Source organism: Indicator indicator, chromosome 4, assembly GCF_027791375.1.
Source record: "Indicator indicator isolate 239-I01 chromosome 4, UM_Iind_1.1, whole genome shotgun sequence".
In the NCBI taxonomy this organism is placed as follows: Eukaryota; Metazoa; Chordata; class Aves; order Piciformes; family Indicatoridae; genus Indicator; species Indicator indicator.
Genome location: NC_072013.1, coordinates 46,878,023 through 46,898,486, shown reverse-complemented (window position 1 = coordinate 46,898,486; position 20,464 = coordinate 46,878,023). Strand labels below are relative to the sequence as shown.

General features: G+C 39.7%; 1 protein-coding gene across 1 annotated transcript in view; it reads right to left on the bottom strand.

The window, feature by feature from the left end:
* Positions 1–20,464, bottom strand: part of YLPM1 (YLP motif containing 1) — a 39,935-nt gene that overhangs the window by 854 nt on the left and 18,617 nt on the right. Inside the window, exons 8-20 of the mRNA XM_054400110.1 lie at positions 18,705–19,185; positions 16,797–16,889; positions 15,693–15,867; positions 15,380–15,525; positions 14,286–14,473; positions 13,394–13,456; positions 12,990–13,109; positions 12,521–12,697; positions 12,213–12,296; positions 11,859–11,942; positions 10,408–10,494; positions 7,354–7,405; positions 2,156–2,286 (exon numbers count right to left, since the gene is read on the bottom strand). Coding sequence (XP_054256085.1) covers positions 2,156–2,286; positions 7,354–7,405; positions 10,408–10,494; positions 11,859–11,942; positions 12,213–12,296; positions 12,521–12,697; positions 12,990–13,109; positions 13,394–13,456; positions 14,286–14,473; positions 15,380–15,525; positions 15,693–15,867; positions 16,797–16,889; positions 18,705–19,185 — 1,881 coding nt within the window. The remainder of the gene's footprint in view (positions 1–2,155; positions 2,287–7,353; positions 7,406–10,407; positions 10,495–11,858; positions 11,943–12,212; positions 12,297–12,520; positions 12,698–12,989; positions 13,110–13,393; positions 13,457–14,285; positions 14,474–15,379; positions 15,526–15,692; positions 15,868–16,796; positions 16,890–18,704; positions 19,186–20,464) is intronic.

Genomic DNA, 20,464 nt, shown 5'->3' with positions numbered 1-20,464 from the left:
AGGTATCCTGAGACAAGCCTAGACTTTGCACAGCAGAAAAAACCCAGAGCTATGAATATTCTAAGCTGAACTCATTCAAATGGGTAGGTAGTAATTTGTTTTCCAATGGGTAAAGATGGGAACTACACCACTTACATTATTTTTAACTTAATATCCAGATGTTTTATGGAGCAGAAGAAAGGTACAGTCGATTAGCCTTTTCCATTTCAGTGCTATAATTCTGAGACATGAAGTAAAATTAACTACAGTTATTTCTCTGTTCAAAGCAAAGGTTTCTGCAGGAAGAATTAGCAAAGATTCATTTACTGTCTTCATTTTCTACCCAACTTCCCTTTCAGTTGTACAAATGGAAACATCTGGAAGATGACTATGAAATTACAGAAAGATCCCTCATTCATTGCTGAGTTGCTATTTTTGTGCTACGTTTCCATTTAAATTTGTCTACTATTTCTTTACACTAAATAACCTTCCTCATGCATTTGTTATCTTCCATCTTTACAGTTGCACCCGTCTCCTGTGCAGCTCATCATGGCCAAGCAGATCACCTGCATTCATTCTATTCAAACACACCCAGTCACTCCAGTCACAAACCCAGTGTGAGGGAGATGATGATGAAGGCCTACAAATCCAGAAACTCATCTGGAACACACAGTTGCAAGACAAAAAAACCCCAAAACAGTAAGCGAAGGAGCTCCTTGCTGACATCCTAACTGATCAGTCCCATTAAGGTTGATTTGTTACCTGGAGGGATACAGCTTTATCACCTTTCTGTCAGCACCTCCCTGTTCCACATTCTACCTGGATTTCCTCAGACATTCCTGCTGACAAGCACTGTCTGCTTTCTTCCCACCACACACCATCGCTTCCTCTGCCAATGCAGAGTATCTCCATTTCTCTTAAACATGCTGTCCAGCACTACCCATGTCTTCTATTAGAGATTACAGAACAAAACAAAGCCCAAACATCAACAATTAACTCAAATTACTTCTAATGGCAAAAGCTGGTCTTTTTATTTTGGGGACAAACCCCTCCCAAACCAAATCAAAAGAGTATTACCTCTTTCTATTACCTCTCTCTCATCTTTCTCTATGATCTTTTTGCCACTTTTTTCCACAAGGGTATTATAAAGATGCAGCATTTTGTGTTCGGAGCAGAACTACATATAAAAGGTTAAAGTCAATCTCTTATGCACTGCCTTCCAAGCTTTATGCAAGGTATATACAGGAGGTAACATCTGCAAGACTTAACTGATATAAAACCTACATACCTGATGTTTTCCTCAGCTGTATCTTTTTGACTGTAATAACAGTGTACTGTTTCTCTGTCTGCTTACTATAAAACCTCACCAAAAAAAGGAGTTTAACAAAATCATCATCTTGTCTTGGAATCTGCACGGTACCTCACACTATCTCATCACCACATTCACAGCTTGAGGAGCCTACAGGTTGGTCTAAAATGAAGTGCATCATCTGCCCCGGCAAAAAACGGGCGATGATTCCATTTTCAATTTCAAAAGCCATGCCATTCATGGTTTATATATCTACTATTCCTCACTTCATTGTAATTAATTAACGTAGACAGACTGAAAGAGTTGGGGCTGTTCAGTCTGGAGAATAGAAGGCTCCAAGGAGACCTTATTGTGGCCTTCCAGTATCTGAAGGGGGAAAGCTGGGGAGGGACTTTTTAGGGTGTCAGGTAGTGACAGGACTAGTGGAAACGAAGCAAAACTAGAAATGGGTAGATTCAGACTGGATGTTAGGAAGAAGTTCTTCACCATGAGGGTGATGAGACACTGGAACAGGTTGCCCAGGTAGGTGTGGTAGAAGCCTCATCCCTGGAATTTAAGGCCAGGCTAGAAGGGATTCTGCGCAACCTGATCTAGCGCGAGGTGTCCCTGCCCATGGCAGGGAGTTGGAACTGGATGATCCTTGAGGTCACTTCTAGCCCTGACAATTCGATGATTCTATGATCTCTACCTCTGGAAGATCCTCCTCTCAAGAATATTTTCTTACAGAATGTAATGGAACAGCAAAATGAGAAGTGAGTCAGTGAAACTGCCCTATTGATTGACACAGAACGACTTGATACAAACACCTTTTCCCAGAGATTGTTAAATGGTCATACATAGACAGTAAGTCATTTGAAAATTTATTACCCTTTTCTTTCCAGGTTCAGAAGCACGAGTGTCATAGTCATCTGGAAGCTGTAGATAATCTTCCATTCTGCTGGCAATTGCTTCCCAGTCACGTTTCCTTTTAGTGCCAGTCCGCAAACCATCCAGCTTGTCTGAGAACAAACACAGAGCCTCAGAGTTAAAGGAGGATTTTTGTCTATCATTCACACAAACAGAGTGGAAAAAAATTCTCAAAAGAATGAGCAGAAGAACTTGTACATCCAGCTTCTCTTGACAGGTGAAAAGATGGGAGTTGAAATAAAATAGAGAAGACTCAACACCATTTTTAAGTTTTATTGATCTTTCACAATTAAGTGTGTGGTAGTAACAGTCTTCTTGTTGGTACGAGGGAGCAAAGCTTACTCTTCTGGATGCTTATGCTATACGGAGTCTGCCCTTACAGTTACAATACAGCCACCAACAGCTAGAGAAAACAGATCCACCCTTCCGTATTTGAACATAACACTAAAGCATTTTGCCCAAATTTGGGGTCTAATACTGTGTCAAACATGCCATACATGCAGTGTCAGGGAAAAAGTGACCATCTTATACTTTAATGCATCAAAGACAAGTTTCTGAGATACTGTTTCTGCAAAACAAAAAGCTCCTTGGAGACCCTGATCCCCCTTTCTCTGTTTTTCCAACACACTTGAAAAATCCTCCAGGACTGAGAGGGCAAAAAAATCTTAGAATCTTTTGTTTCATGGTGTAAGAGGTCATTCATGAATATTTGAGCAGCACTTCTGTCCAACAGTCATAATTTTCTTCTTTTTCTTATTGAACCGATAAGGCACGAGGAGAAACAATCCCACTCCTAGGTTCTAAAATTTTGTTCCTCCTTGGACACCTATTTTCAGTGAAAAGAAACAACACCTTCTTGAAATGATGTGGCACACTGTTTTTGGTAAGGAGATGAAGCACTTATTGTAAGGTTATGAATAACAAAGCATGAAAATGAAAAACAGCTTTATGACTCAAAGGGAAGCCTAGCACTTCTGCCAATGTATGCTACCAGTTTATAAACCAACAATTCAAGTATATGCAGAAGGAATACTAAGTTTGCTGTAAACCATTTCCAGCGATGCCAGGAACATTGTTTCAGAAGTCACTGAAGCAATTAAATTCATCCACGAAAGGCCTCGTAAATAAACCAAATACAAGGCAGCATAGTTTCTGGATAGCAGAAAAGGATGTTCAAAGGTATTTATCTAAAGAAGCTCAGTTCAGAGATGAGGTTTTTTTAATTAATATGGAAGAGGAAAGAGTAACAACAAAGATAATGTGAGGCAATGGTGATGTAGACATGCTAGTATAATTTAAATGCCATAAAGTAATTTCTCCCTCATAAAACTCTAAATTTTTTAAGACTCTACCTCTGCCCCATTCAGCTTGAACAGATACAGAATTTCTTCTAAGAAAACATATTAATCTCTCTCTCCTTCTTAAAACCCCCAACATTTGAGACAACTGTGCAGAATATTTGTATCTGTTACATGGTATCTTGCTACACAATTCAGCTAATGTTCTTCTTTTGCTCTAAGTTAAATCTGCCAAATTTGCAGCTCCACCTCCACAGGACAGCACTCCCTCCAGAAGACAGTTTATACAATCTTCCTGTTATACCAGTACATAACACACTTGCACTATTCCTCAGTATCACTCTCAGATAATGCGTGCAGATCATAGCATAAGGATTTCCAGAAAAAATGACACTGAAAAGGAGAGCAAACAACGTGCTGAGGGGCGCATAGGAACGCGGAGAACTGAAAATTCAGAAGCTCTGTTGGCATGTATCTGTACCCAGACATATTCCTGCTGGAAGGCAATGTGCTATGATGCAAGTTCATCTCAGTACCCATGTGGAAAAAAGAGCTGAGTCTGCCACTTCCTGCTGCATGCAGACCCATGGATAACATCCTCAAGAGACATGTAACTCTCAAACATCAACAGAGAAGTTAAAGAGGTCTTCAGAGTATGAAGTTCCCCTGTCCCCTTTTGTGCTGCTACATGGAATTATTTTAAAATGTTATCATCTCCTTCCATGTTTGAAGTTGGATTGCCTTTCCAGATGGCTCTGCTTCCATCCATACTATCCCAGTTCAAGATATGCACCACGCAGCAGATACTACACAAGTGTCAAAAGCTTACCACAAAGCATTATTTTAGATTATCCTTTTCTGAAAGTCATACAAGGTGTCTTTTTGTAACAATGGTGCTTGTGAATATTTATGGCAGGTTATTATTTAGTGTTGAACTATCGAATATTTTCCCATTTCCATTTTAAAAGCAATAAGGAAGCAGCAGCATTTCTGAAAACCCACAGAGCTTAAGAACTCACCTTCAGAATTTTAACAAAGCATCTGGAAGTAACCGACTTAATTCTCTCCTTCAAAAACTAGAGGAATCAATCAGCTAAATTTTCATTCTCATACTCAAAAGCCACAAAGTTTTATGTAAAATGTTATTTGCATTCCAGAAAACTCCAGCTATGGCAGGGCTCATTTTGCTGTTACTGAAAGTTTGCAGAACTCGGCACTAAGCCGCACTTTGGAACAGAGCATCGAGCTAAACTCTTCAAGCATAGTCGAAAAATGTGAGTCTGTGACTGTAAACTGAAATGCAAGAACCTGTGTGCACTATGCACTGAGACAAACCAGTGAGCACACTTGAGAATAAAAATGTGTCTGTGCACACACAACACATAAGGAAACTATATACCACACACTCAGAGGAATGCATCACCCCGCCAAAGCAAAACTGAACTAAAGCAAAAGCTCAGGGGCATATGGTACGGTGACTGTCCCAAGCCAGTGGCGCAGCTGAAGAACTCAAACTTTTCAGACCTTTTCTGAGGCTTATTGCAGCCAGTGAGATCTTACTGTGCTTTCCTGTAACAATATCTCCTCAGAAAGAAAACCAAAAAGCAAAACAAGACTGACAGTGTTGGTTTGGGATTCTGTACTTGTACCACTTTTGCAAATGTGTGCCCTCTGTGACTAATGCAATAAACCTAATGGGAAGGCCAGCTCCCAGGCTTGGAATAACAAATGCTTACCACAGTTTACATGCCTTTCAGGAAATAATTTTAATTGGTCATTAATAATGAAAGTCTCATTGTGAATTAAATAATACTTACTCATAGACTGCAAGTGCTTGTAATGCATACCTTGAGCTAGAAGTTGCCTGCCCTTGCAAAGTATTTTACTCCAAAGAAACAGCATTCATTACCAAGGGATGCCTGGCTTGTCAAAAATCATGTTCTCTCAGAATTTACTTTTAATCTATAGTTCCATATAATAATAAAAATTAATCTAGTACATAGTATTTCTGGAAGTAAAATTGTGAATACAGATTTAATAGAAAGACCTCTATCTGTGTCTTGTAGCATGCTAACATACAATTTGTTAATGGAGTTGGACTGTTCAAGTCTTATTTCAACAGCTTTGCAAGTAACTGCAAGTGACTGCTGATTGCTCCCCATTTTACATTTAATTGGAGAACACAGAATTCCTCCATTTTATATTATGGAGTTTTCATATGGAAAGAAATACAACACAGTTCTTCATTTGTATTTGTTAGCAGTATTTCATCATGAGAAAGGTAAATTTTGAAAGCTATCTGTATATTTCTGCTGCAGTTGCAGTCTCAACGTTGCTAGAAACTACACAAAACTTCAACATTTTCAGAACATGCTTTGGACCCCTGTGATGTTTGTAGAACACATGGGATGACTTAAGGTTCATTGTATGAAGCACAACACATCTGTTCCTACTACAGAGTATTTAAGGAGGTCTGTGTTATTTGGAATACCACACAATGTATCAGAGCATTCTTTGACAATGCAGTTTTCTAGTACTGTGAGTTCATACGCAGATGGGAAAAGACATCATTATATGCTTAAGAAAAAAATCTTAACACGTAAAAATGTATTGTTTTAATATCAGAAAAATGCAAAGCAGTCTTGAATTAATTCTAACTGCCTAGCTGTTTGCTATGGTCGAACTATTTAGTACAAGGCTTCTCCAGTTGTACTGCAGGTGCCACAATGTTAATACATTTCACAAATATTTAAATGACTTAAAACACAGCACAGCAGCAGAAGAGATGGTGCAGCTATGCAGTTAACAGCAAAAGATGAAAGTCTGCTTTATGCAAGCCAGAACTTCTAATGCTAACTCCATGATGCAATTGTGATTTTGGTTACTAGAAAGGAATGATACACAAGGCTGTACCACACATGCAGAAGCAAAACTCAAAATGTTAAGACATGCTTCGTCCTATTCAGATTTGTTACTGCTCACAGACATCACAGAAATTAGCAGTTTTATGTAGACTGCACTGATAAAATCTTCACTTAGAACCATTATTGTTAAGTGAAAAAACAAAACAATAATCAACCCAACCCAGAACTGATCACAATGACTAGAAATCCCTTTCCACATGTACACCATAGCTACGATGCATGCATTTCAGCCTGGAAGCTACCTTTGACAGAATCCTAGTGTCACACCTAGTGCAACCAGCAGCACTAATCAGAACAAAAAGTGCCTTTCTACTCCTAGAAAGTTCATTTTGCATCCTACCCAGAAAAATTCTAGTAGTCTCCTGGAACTGAAAAGCAAATTGAACTTCAACTTTGCAACACCTAAGTTATTGAAATGATACAGAGGCTTAATCATTCAGAGACAGTTTCAAAGCAAGGCACTACTTTGCCTTCACACACATCAGTTTTGGTGAGAAACATCTTCAGTACAGTTAGCAATGAGGCATGTCTCCAAGAAAGTGAGAAGTTACTGATGACATTTAGGCTTAAGAAAAAGGTATGCAGCATGAACAGGAATGCAGTGCAATGTAAGTTGACCCTTTGCTTTTTACAATACCAGAGATGAATAAACAATTGAAATACTGCTTTTAAAAGATTTTAATACCAAGTACTTTCCTTGAACAGATGGAGGAACAATTAATGAGTATATAAAACAATGATGGTTAGAAAGTCTTAGCTTCCTTGCCTCTGGCAGAAGACGAATTTCTGTATAGGTACTTTTGCAGTTTCAGACACATGTATGAGGTCATTACATTTATTTGGTTTTGGTAAGGAGGCACAGTAAAAATGAAAATGCAGGTTTCGCAAACATCATCAGATACCAGCTATAAGAAACAGGAAAAAAATAAATACCCACCTAGCTTTGCCTCAGATGTGTCCATCTCCCATTTGCTTTTCGGAATGTAACCCTAAATCATACACAGAAAGAAGCTCGGAGGATTAGAGAGAGACACACATGCATATCACTTTTGAACTGGAAACAGCATTATAATGGGAGCTTAAGGTATTTCTTTTTTGTAAGGCACAATTCTTGTTATCAGAGAGGAAGGAAACAGATTACTCAGTCTTTCAGAACTTCTGCATCCACTTCCCACTCAGTGATTTTAGCAGCTCCTGCAAATCATTACAAGAGTGCTATTCTCTGCAAACAGAACTCTGGAATGGGTCTTAACAGACAGCAAGCTCTGTGCACAGCTACTATGTACCATTATCCCAGGTGGCAAAGTTATGGCAATACAAATTATCAGGCATAAAGAACACTCAAAGCTTTACAAATACAAATCGGAAAGTTACTGTAGTCATAAGCTTTTAAGAATATACTCCCACATTAATACACACAAGCTTCACTTAATAACCCTTTCAAAGGTCTATACTAAATTCTTGTATGAGTGGTTAGTCCACAACTGAATTATTTTTTTTTTTTTAGTTTAAATGAGAGTACTTGAGTCACCAAGACTTGAGTATTATTTTTCATTTTAACATAACCCTCTTAATTCAATCATTCTTTTAAAAAAACTTTTCCCACACAAATAATATCACAGTATTTTTCACCTGTAAGGATTTTTATCCAGTTTATTCTTTGTAAGTAAGCTTAATGATACTGAAATTTCCCCCCAAAATATATTTAAGTATTTTCTTGTTATCTTTTCATTTTATACTCTTAGACAAGTAAATCCTTACTAAGCAATCCCTTATAACTGATTTCAGCTGGTCAGATTTGGTGTAAAACTGCTTACTTACGTTTCTCTGCAATTACATAAAAAGCTCAATGTAGCAAAATGGAAACCCTGTGAGCATTTTAAGAGTATTTTTAATAAAGAAGGAAAATAGCTACTTTAAATTTCAACAAGAAAACAAACAATCCACAGACCAGTTTTATTAACTTCGTTCCTGCTCTATTTATAGATTGCTTGCCCTGTGGTAAACACAAGTGTATTTGTTAATGCTAAGGGTTACTAGATCAGAGTGTACTATTCCAGAGAGCTACACTGCTTTTGATTATGTTCAGCAATGCTCTTCCAAAATCCCTAAAAGACCTTTTTTTTTTTTTCTACCAAGCACCTATCAGCGACTTGAAATTATCAGGCCTCTGTATTTCATTGTTTTTAAGACAGTTTGTGCTACAATATTTCTTTGTAATAAATAAATAAACTTCATGTGTATATATATATATTTTTATACTTGTAAAACAAGTTGCACATTGAAATTTGCTCAGGAAGTTTATACCACAGCTTAAAGTCTGTATTGAACAAAGTGATGTGTGATACACTGGTGAGAAAACTAAATTAAATGCCTCCATAATTCATACCATCAAGCACAGAAAAGCAAGACTTGTCTGAATGCTACAAAGAACCCTATAGGAGTTAACAATAGCAACAAAAGAGTGACTTTGATGGTGTGAAATGGCCTGTTGTGTGCTGAATCTGCACAATATCCCAGTCCTCAGACAAGAAAAGATTTAGACTTCATCCTTTGGTACAACACAGTTGGGTATTTCGAGCACATCTGCCAGATGGCAGGAGCTTCAGACCTCTGTTATTTCCACAGGATTAAATGCAGCAAAATGAATTGAAGAACCCTTACCGACTGCTCTCAAGAAGGCAACAGATATCAAAATATAGTGTACTGTTCCACCTTTCTGTCTGACATTCCTCTATCTGAGATTAGCCATGTGACTGAATAGCAGAGAAAACATATAGGCAGACAATTTTTTGCTATTTTTCACCTCTTGTGAATCTGAACAGAAAACACTCTTATATGTGCATTACTTTTAATTGTTAATAATTTGCATAGTTTTCACCAGCAAGCTTTCTCTTTGTCTCATAATGAAAAGGCCTGTTGTTTATGTGCTGTACATGAGACACTCCCCAGAGCCCATAAATACACACATACACACACACACACTTATGCACAGGTATCTCAAGAGATAGACAACTTTCTCTTCAGATATAGCTTGTTTCCAAGAAATGAGACTAGCAGCCATATTGCTCTAAACATGGATGCATCTCTGAAACATTCTAACCACATTTTATGTAGTCTCATACTCTGTGCCAAAGAATAATTTAGTAAAAAGAATAAGTGAGTCATGTTGTAAAAAAGAGATGTTTATTAAAATCCACTCTTCCTAAGCTTTGGGGGGCTTTATTCTGTATTTCAACTGCTTCTAAACTGATGCTCCTGAGGAATAGCAAATTTTCATCAAGAAAAAGGCCTTTGCTTGTCTCAGACATTTTCGATTGCTTCCTGTTTATTGGAGTTTAACTGCTTGGTTGTGGGAACCAGGGTTTGACACATTCAACTCATCAAGCACTGACCAGTTGCAGGTCCAACACATACCAAGAAGTTACATTAGGAAGCTTTCCGTAGCCTTTTCAATACATACCTAAAAACGCCAGCCCTTAGGGCAATTCTCTAACCTTCATTTATCCAAGAGACCTAATCCCTCACATCTTGGAAATACCTACTGACAAAGTCAGTGACCCTTGGCAGAGGAAGCATTCTTCTTTGTTGTTGTCATATACTGTGACAGTCGAGGAGAGTTCTTTAGACACATGGAAGGAAATAAGCTAAATCTTGGCCCACTTTTCCCATTCCTCGACTTAGTGTAATTCTTAGCGTAATTCAGCACTAGAATGTCCTGTGGGTTATAAATGTCTGTAAGAAGTATGTTGCCCTGCTCCACTGAGAATGCTTGTTTGTGCAATTATACTCACAGATTCTTCAAATAATCAGAACTAATATGATTCAACATTAAAGCTCTCCTAGAAACCTTTAAGGACCAAATGACTAGAAGTGTGTGTATTAAGATCGCACTGCTAAGAACATCAACAGGTTGGCATTTAAAAAACTGAGATTCTCCCTCAAACACATTAACCAATATTTTGTTAGAGATGGCTGATGTCTCTCCTACCAGTTCACTTTCTTCCTCCTCTGCTGCATCCTTCTTGGCTTCTTCTTTCTGGTCTTCTATATTTGCATCAAAATCCTCCATCTCCACCTGTTTAAAAGCCCAAGCACAGATAAGTAGAAGCTCCCAAGCTCCAATCGAAAAGAATTAATCCTGGAAAGTATGATGAACACTGGCTTCATTTTGGCTTCCATTAGAAGAGGGTTCCCTTCTAGCTACAGAGTGACAGAATGTGTGGGAATGTAGCAATCATGTATTCTCTTCCTTCACATGCATTCTTTGTGCTACCAGTTTCTGTAACAGTAGGATACTTCTCCTGCTTCCCACACAATCATAGTTGAAAACCTGAAATCTCAGACTTGCCATTTACATATCACAGCAATGTCACTCTCTGCACAGAACACCTCTATCAAGTCTTTATCTTTCACATATTTATTCAGAGTGAAGAATAGTAAGCCCAGAGCTTAACATCATAAAGAAAATGGATGCTTGAAGATATAAAACTAACCCTGCCTATCTAATAGAATATTTTGAGGCCTACACCTTTCATGGGAATTCATGTGTATACCTAAAACTCTTGAAGCATGGACAACTCTTCATACCATTACTAAAACTTTGATGCAGACAGAGTAAATCACAAATTGGCCCTTCTCCGCGTCCCCTTCAGAGCTGAGTGTTTTGCTGTCCTCCTCAAGATTGCTGTTTTCTGATACAAGGAATTTAGAAATTAAAAAATAACCTGCTGACTTTGTAAGAATCTGCAAGGAGTAAAGTCCCTTTCTACTTCAGCAGTTTGCCAGTTTACACAGCCACGGCAAGAGCTGTTCTGACAGCAGCATGCAGCTATGGTACACTCATGATGACAATACAACTGACATACTAATTTATTCCCAGGGCTCCTGAAACTTCTGCCAAAGAAGAATGCAACCACACTGAAAGCTGACACACAGATATATGTCACAGCAAACAGCAAGTGGAATAAAACAGTCGCACCCTTCTAAGTAAGTGTAATCTTCTGCCACATTATTTATTTCTATATTCTCTGCTACAGGTCTGCATTTCTCAAAGCAGGGACTGAGAGGTGTTCATTTACTTACTTATTTTATCAAACTACTTTCCTCAAATTATGATCCAACTAAACCAGTAACCTGAAAAAGGGACGAGTTTCACACCTGAGAGAACAAAGATCCTCTTTAACTGTTGCTAAGTTGCAAAGAGTAAAGCGGCTTTGACTCTTGCTCACAGATACCTAAGTCTGGGCTCCAAAAAGCTGACAGAAATAACACGTACCTTTGTGTCTGGGTAAGTGAGAAGCATAACAGAATGTATTTGTCTGACAGTGATTCTGGCTTTCTACAGTGCCAAGTATAACTGCCCTGTTTTGATGCCTGCTTTGTATTGCCAGTATAGTCACATGTAGATAATTTATCATTCTAACAAGCAAAGATTCTCACCTCTTCGATAGCAGCATCCTGCAACAGAGAACGAATGTCCAGGCGCATCATGTGACGTGGTGCTGCCTCCCAGTGATCAGACATCTAACGAAAGAACAAACCGAAGTGAAGCACCTCCGAACAACACATCACAGGTTCAATGGAAAATTTGTTTGCAGATCATGAACAAGATGCAGCTTGTACTCAGGAAAAGTAATTTAAATTGATCCCATTAAATAACTGCCAGCTCTGCTTAGAGGAAAGGTGTAAGCATTATATAGTCTACAAAAGGTCAACAGTTTCCCCAACAGCAGCAGCCCTGAAAGCACAACAGAAGATCATTAATCCCTATGATTCCAAAAGGCACACAGTTACCCTGCTGATTTCCTTTAGCTTGCGTCCATGAATATTCCTCTTGGAACACGTCTGGTTATCAGCACTCATTTCAGCTAAGTACACCTAGGAAAAGAAAGACCATTATTCAATACTGTGTATCAATTTTTACAGCTCGATTTCTACATGGTGATAGACTCTGTAGAGTTGTACATTTTATTTAAGAAAGGTAAATTTGTAACTGTAGACTACAGCATTTTTCCTCCATTTGGGTGGGACTTTGCATACAAAAATGTAGAAATACCAGCATTAGATGCTAGCAAGTTCAAATGCTTTTTAGGCTCCATTACCTCAAACCCCTTGGTTTTTGCAGCACTCCAAAACTGCTCAAAATGTCGCACTCTATCATTGATAGCATCAAGGATAATGAAGGGGAAGAAGCCATCATCCAAGGTCTTTTTGAAAGTTTTAAACATGCTGGTACGATAGGTCTCTTCCATATCAGCTTCATATTCATACTCCATCACCTTTATCAAAGGACAAAAGCGTTTAAGAAAGAGGACACCTATTAAACTGCTAATGTTCAACTGCAGAGTGTCATGACCACAAAGTTCATTGGTATGAGGAAAAAACCCAAAACCTTCCAGGTCAACCTCTAGGAATTTGTCCATTCTGCCCTTCTGCTATATTGACTTGTTTTGAAAAACAGCCCACAGCCTCTGCACTCTTACAAAGCCACAAACTGAAATTCTGATTGCCACCGTGTTGTTCCAGAACATCTTGCTTCTGTGTCAAAATAAGCAACTGACTTAAAAGTACCTTCTTTTTAACTTTTTTCCCTGTATCTGGGTCTCTCTCTTCTTTTTCCACCTCAGTGATAAAATAGTCATCCAGGCTGAGCACTCTTGGTGCAGGCCCTCCACACTCTACTTCCTTATCCTGGGAAAAAAGCAAAGGAAAACATACACCCTTACTATAAAATAACACTATTCTGCTACAGAAGAGCTACAAAACACTTGAAGCAAAAAAGTTCCCTGCTCTTTATTCAACACGAGAGCAGTATCCCCTGTGCTTGCTAATAGTGGAGGGGATTCACACACCATACAAAGTCATGGAACATGAAATAATAACAGCCTGAGAATCCAGATAAACACAAAGAAAACAGGAGAGAAAAGGCATGTAAAGGATAGGTAGCACTACACAGCCAAGGGCTGTTTACATACCCTGATGAGTTTTGCTACATGAGTCTTCCCACTGCCAGGCAGCCCTCTCATGATGATTACAATCTGAAACAAAGCTCATGTAAGAAGATAGGATACTGTACTACATTTAATAGCATCTCTTCTGCAAAAATTTTCTTCTAGAAAATGATGTGCTCTGGACTCATACTTTTTGTATGTCATCAAGCATAATCAGTACCATGTCTCACTGCTTGTTTTACAAACCAGGTTGTGAGGAAGGGTAGTAGGACCACAGAATAGAAGCATATGATGTTAATCGTCTCAGCAGCTTATACTGCGTAAGATGTTAATAATTCTAGTTCAAGGAAAATTTAAGTGAATGAAACTCATCTGTTCTACAGTCTGAATCTTGTCCTTTTGTATTTCATATGGTGCATTGCCCAACCTCTTGACTCTGTGTGAAGCCAAATCTTTCCTCTGATACATCAAAAACCCAAGTGAAGATCTCAGGAGAGTCTAAAATGCATTAACATTACCTACTAAGAGGAATTTCATCTTAGCATTTCTAGGGAGTTCACATTTCCTGTAGGCTTCTAATAGCTATGCTACAGCATTCTAGGCATTTGTAAAGGAACCAAGAGTATTTCCAGAGCTCCCTCAAATTCAGAACGTTAAGGGTTGGAAAGGAACCAAGAGATCGAGTCCAGACACCCTGCCAGAGCAGGATCATCCAGAGCAGGTCACAAAGGAATGCATCCATGTGGATTCTAGCAGTCTCTACAGAAGGAGAATCCCCAACCTCTCTAGCCAGCCTGTTTCAGTGCTCTGTCACCCTCACAGTGAAAAAGTTTTTCCTCACGTGCATGCTTATCAGTATTTTATCTCAATATAGACCTCACAGAAGCCAATTGCTGCTTTCAGAATGCATACTCACTCTCTCTGGCCTGCTATCCCGTCCTGGTGGCTTCAAAATATCATCTACATTTTTAGATTCTGGCTTTCTTTCCACCCGTGGAGCAGGTGGTGGCTGACGAGGTATTGATGGAGCAGAAATAGGAATTCTTTCCTCAGGGTAATTTCTACGATCACCTTCAAATTCCAGTGTTTGGACAGAAGAATTTTCTTAGTTTGGTAAAATAAAAAAGAAAAAAAAAAAAAAATTAAAATGTTCATGCCCAGCTAAGGTGAATTAAATAGATCTTCATCATTTTAGGATAAATTCACAGATTTGTCCCCTAAATAATTCAGGTATCTAACCTTGAACCAATTGCAATCAAATGGTTTTGCAGAGCATACAATGGTTGCACTCCTGATCTCATCACCACTGAGAAACAAAACTGTGACATCACCCAAATAAACTTTCCTAATTTACATATTCAGAATAAAGAAATACTGAAAATTAATTAACATTCTCCCAACTAATTCTTCACACCTCTACAAGCCCTTGTTTTTCATAATACCCTAGCATGGTGTGGTAGTTTCAGGCTATGCCTGGAAAATTTTCGATGGATTGAACAGAAAGTGATAGAATGTAAAATAAATTACCATTGGATGTGAAAAGGAAAATAATGATAACATTGGACAGATAACCAACAAAGTTAGACCTCTAAACTAACTTTCTCTCTTTTTGGCTTTTTCACTGTAGCAGATACTAGCTTCTGGCTTTCTGCTGGCTTGCTGACCCTGGCTGCATTGCTTTGTTGTGGCTAAGTACTAATAAGCTCTCTCTCTGCTTTTCTCCTTTCTTCTCTTGTCCTGTGTACAGGGGGAGGGAAGGGAGCAGGGAAGGGAAAGCTGTTGGCAACCCCCTGGTTTTGTCCAGGGAGGTTCTTGTGTTGTTTATAAATTGTAAATATTGTACATTTTGTACATATTCATTGCATTCCGTATTTCTAGCTTGTAGTTTTGCTTGTCAATACAGCTTCATTTGCTTTCCAACTGAGCTGGTCTGGCAATTTTACATTGGGAGGAGGATGGGGTGGGTAATTTCAACCCACCACACAGGGCTTCAAGGTTGAGAAACTCTACCTCCAAACATGGAAGGGCCATGATCGTACGCTGGGCGATCTGTCTTTCGTTCATATGGTGGTCTCTCAAAACCACCCCGCCTGGAGGAGGGATGATCTTTCTTCTCACGGTAAGACTGAGCCCTTGAAGGTGTAGTAGGAAGAACCCTGCCAAAAAAAAAAAAAAAAAAAAAAAAGTATTTTGCATATTTCTAGAATTTGTGCTACAGATCCCAGAGAGAAATGAACATGTACTCCATAAGCAAGATGGTTTAGCCTGATACTCAGCACAGTCTGAATGGTTTTAATGTCAACAGCGCCCCAAAGCCATGTACCTGTCATCTCGTGGATGCCGCTCTTTATCAAATCTCTCTCGCTCATAGTCCATGGAGACACGGTCCCTGTGCAGTTCCCGCTCTCTCTTGAAATCCCGGTGATCCGCGGTGGAATTGCCTTGACGCTCAAAATAAGCCTCACGATCTCGTTCTCTGTTGTAACGGCCAGGGTGCTCTGAAGGGAGAGACCCGGGGGAATCCAAACTACCAAAACATACTCACAGAATTCAGAGAATTACAGAATCGTTAGGGTTGGAAGGGACGTCAAAGATCATCCAGTTCCAACCCCCCTGCCACGGGCAGGGACACCTCACACTAGATCAGGTTGCTCAGAGCCACACCCAGCCTGGCCTTAAACACCTCCAGGGATGAGGCTTCTACCACCTGTTCACCAGGTTGGAAGGGGCCTCAAGGATCATCTAGTCCAACCTTTCAGGGTAAGAATACAGTTTAAATGAGCTGGCCCAGCACCCTGTTAAGCTGGGCCTTGAAACTGTCTAATATGTAAGGGAATCCAGCACCTCCATTGGGAGTTTACACCAATGTTTAATAGTTCAAATGGTGAAAAATTATTTTCTGGCATCCAGTCTGAATCTCCCCAGTAGCAATTTGTGCCCATTGCCACTTGTCTTTACCATGTGACTTTCTGTAAAAAGGAAGTCTCCCTCCTCTTGACAGCGTCCTTTTATGTACTTTGTACATGGTTATGAGGTCTCCCCCAAGCCTTCTCTTCTCAAGGCTGAACAAACCCAGTTCTCTCAGCCTTCCTTCATTGTTTTTGAATGAAAAACAATAAGCAAGAGTGCAAGAAAAGTACATAGAAACATATGATGTGTGGGCTTGAACAGACAATCAGCCACTGAGTCTCTTGTCTAAACTGTAACAGACAACCACGCCATGCAATCTTACTTAGAGCCACAAAACTGCATTTTTGAAGTCTCTAGGTCATTGACTCCTCTTGACAATATAAACTGCTATGGGCCTCTGAGGAACATAAAGTCGTTCTAGCTTAAATGAGAGTTTAGATTAAGACATGCTTTTAGCACCTTACAACTTTTTTGAAGAGCTAGAATGCCGCCTGAGAGCTAGCCAAGCACTGCTTACCTTTCTGAAATGGTTGCCTCTCTGGCAGAGGTTCTGGACGCAGTGTTACCCTCTCCCCATATGGAATCTGTTCCACTTTGCTGGTGGTTATATCTAGTTAAAAATAAATACAAAGCAATTAGAGTCTTAAAATGCCCCTTGTGATCGTCCATTTCCTTTCCTCTGTCATAAAAAGAGATCCAAATGATGGGAATAGCTACTCAAAATTTCCTTTAATGTAAAAGCAAAAGGAGCTACACATAAATACACAGGGCCATGGTTTTAAAAGTCTGAAGAGAGTGTGTAAGTATGTGTACTGCTTGACCTCAAGAAAGGGACTTCTGCCTTTTCGGGTAAGTTCAGGTAGCACACATAATCAGAAGATCATAAAAATTACAATGCTCTGAAAGTTTCAAGAACTGTTAGAACTACTGTAATTTCAAGAACATTAGCTGAAACACTCACTTCAGATTCTTAACAGAGACAATTTTTCTAACAGCTTTTAATAAAACATGTACTTAATGGAATTGATATAATTTCATCTTACAGAAAAAAACAGCTCTTTAAATTACAATGTACAATTTAAGAACTTCTTTATGACATGATCTCACTCCTGTTAAAAACTACGAACGAGGAAAATAAATTCTACTACAAAATATTGCTGAATTTTAGCTTTGACAAGTTCAGTATTAAAAATCAGAGTCCTTTGTTGTTTATGTTTTAAATGCCTGTTTGGGGCACACACTCTTCAGAGATGGACCTCTGTCTCCCTTCCAGTCTAGAGGACACCTCACACCCATTAAGTGGTATATAAATTATGCAAACATCAGTCACATTCTGCTTGATATTACTAAGTCACATCTAAGAACTGTAACAATCCAGAAGTACCTTTTAGCAGTTATTTCCATACTCAACCACGAAGGAATTAAGTATTGATATAAGTCTAAACATAAACCATCACAGAATGGCTTAGGTTGGAATGGACCTCGGAGATCATCTACTCCGATTTGCCCACTATGGGCAGGGATGTCTCTCAACTAGACTCAGCTGCTCAGGCCTCATCCAGCTTGGCCTTGAACAGCCCCAGGGAGGGGGCATCCACAACCTCCCTAGGCAGCATAGTCCAGTTTCACTACCCTCATACTGAAGAATTCCTTCCTAAGTTCCAGTCTAAACCTACTCTCCCTCAGCTGAAAACCATTTCCCCTTGTCCTATTACTAGACACCCTTATGAAAAGTCCCTCTCCAGTCTTCCTGTAGAACCCCTTCAGATACTGAAGGCAGCTAGAGGGTCCCCCCTGAGTTTTCTCTTCTCTAGGCTCAGCTCCCTTGGCCTATCTTCATAGCAGAGGTGTTCCAACCCTTGGATCATTTTTGTGGTTTTCCTCTGGACTTGCTCCAACAGCTGTGTCCTTCTTATGATGGTGACACCAGAACTGGACTCAGTATTTGAGGTGAGGTCTCACAAGAGCAGTGCAAAGGGCAGGAATGCCCTCTGTTGACCTGCTGGGCACACTCTTCTTGATGCAGCCCAAGATATGATTTGCCTTCTGGGCTGCATGTGTGTGCTGCTGGCTCACAGCAAGCTTCTCATGAATCAACAGCCCCAAGTCTCTTTCTTCAGAGCTACTCTCAGCATAGCTGTGATGACATCAGCTGGTGTTTATTGGAAGCAGACATGGGGCTATACACTGTTCAGTTCACATGAGATAGCTCATTATCACAGCACTGAAGAAAACCTTCAACTCGAGGCTGGAGGTTACAGACTCCTTAAAACTGCATTGCTTAGCATTAGATCACAATGTCCACAGCCTACAGGTCAACTGCAGGACATCTGTGGCATGCTTTGTGTGGCACACACGTTTAGAAAAAACACAGGAGGACTCATTAGCTGTGTTACAGACCAAATGAATACTCTAGAACACTCACCTCGCCCGTGGCCGTAATCCACAGTCTGCTGAATTACAGGTGCCTTAGGAACCGGTGGAATAACTGGAGGAAGAGACACTGGTAAAGCTGATGGAACAGAGGTGTGAACAGCAGGTACTTTGACAGGCGAGGAGATGGGTGGAGGCATCATTGACTCCTGCTTACATAATTCATACTCCATATTTGCTCCTTTATCCTCATTTGTGTCCCAGAGTCCGTGGAAGGAATCCTCATCCCAGCGTTCCTGTTCCACAGTAGAAGGTGATGGTTTTAAAGAGTGACCATGACCTGGGGTTGCAGTTGCAGTAGAAACTGTAGCATGTGGCCTTGTCATGGGTGTAGCAGGCCTTGTCAGTGGGACACTTGGTCTCGTCACAGGGGTGGGCTGTCTGAACAACACGGGAGGCTTTATAATAACAGCAGGAGAAGATTTAATAGCTTGGGCTTCTATTGGTGCCTCTGAAGACAGCTGAGATGAGACCTAGATGCAGAAAGCACTTTTAATGTAGATCTGCAAACTAACCTTCTCTCATCCTAAGTCAGTAAGCACAATGGCAATCAGTAATCGAATCACAAGCGTTTTCTAGTACCTCCATTAAGGTACCACAGGTAGGAGAACAATATTTTAAAGAAATGGTGGCCTGAATTAATTTGGTGTTTGTTCACTATGTGAAGGCTTAAGCACTATTTATTTTCTCTTTCAAAATAACCTTACCAATTTAGCTCCAGTAGGCCTATCTCAGTTCAAAAGTGTCTATGGTTTTATTCCCAAAGACTCCTGCTGTCTGCAAAACTTGCTGCTGTCTGTGAGGAGGCTGAAAAAGTCTGAAAGTAGGGCAGCTTGGTGAGGCACAAAAGGATTGATAAGGCCAGCTTCTTTCTGGAAGTCACTGGGAAAATTCCCAGAGTAGAAATACCTGGAAACCCCTTAATAAAATCAATATCAAATCAATAATAAGAAAGGGGGAGGTCTTGCACAGTGGAAAAACAAAAAAACCCAAACCCTTCATGAACCCAGCATCCCCAAAGACCACACATGCTGCACTGCAAAGTTGTTTTCAGCGAGACAGCAGATGCCAAGTTACAGGCAGCCTTATAAGCACCATACATCAAAACTTGCAGAATGGTTATAGGTACAAGGCTGAAATGATAATAATGGTTCAAAATCAGAGCAGAAGTCTGAAGGCAGGAATCTCAAGAAATACAAGAGTTGTTTAAACACCTCTAGGCAGATGGATGAAGTAGTCTGAATATCTAAGTTGAGTAAAGTCACTTCCTAAAGGCATCAACATACCTGCAGTTTGTGGTAGCAAATCTGTTCCATTATTTTACTTTATAGATACTATAAACAAGGGAGAGGTGACCCAGGCACAAAGAAAACTTGCGGTGCCTTATATGCTGTGTAACACTTCACTGCAGGGAGGGACAAAAAAAGCTTGGTCTGGCCAAGTATCAGACTCAGAGGTCATTATGGCTGCATTTATTAGTACAATAACATTGGGCTTAAGATGTGGTGAAGAATAAAGACTGTGCATAGACTTGGGTATATTCTCTAACACATATTTAACAAACTGTTTATTTATTCTAGGAGGAATTTACAAGCCTGGGTTAACATGGCTGCAGAAGTTCAGCTGTTTTGTGACTAGTTATAAATTATCAAAAAACCCACAAATGAGCAGCTGAGTAGAGTTCCAAGAACCAACCAGGAGATTAAGCAGCAGAGGAGTAACAGGAGGTGAAGTCACTGACATACACAAACA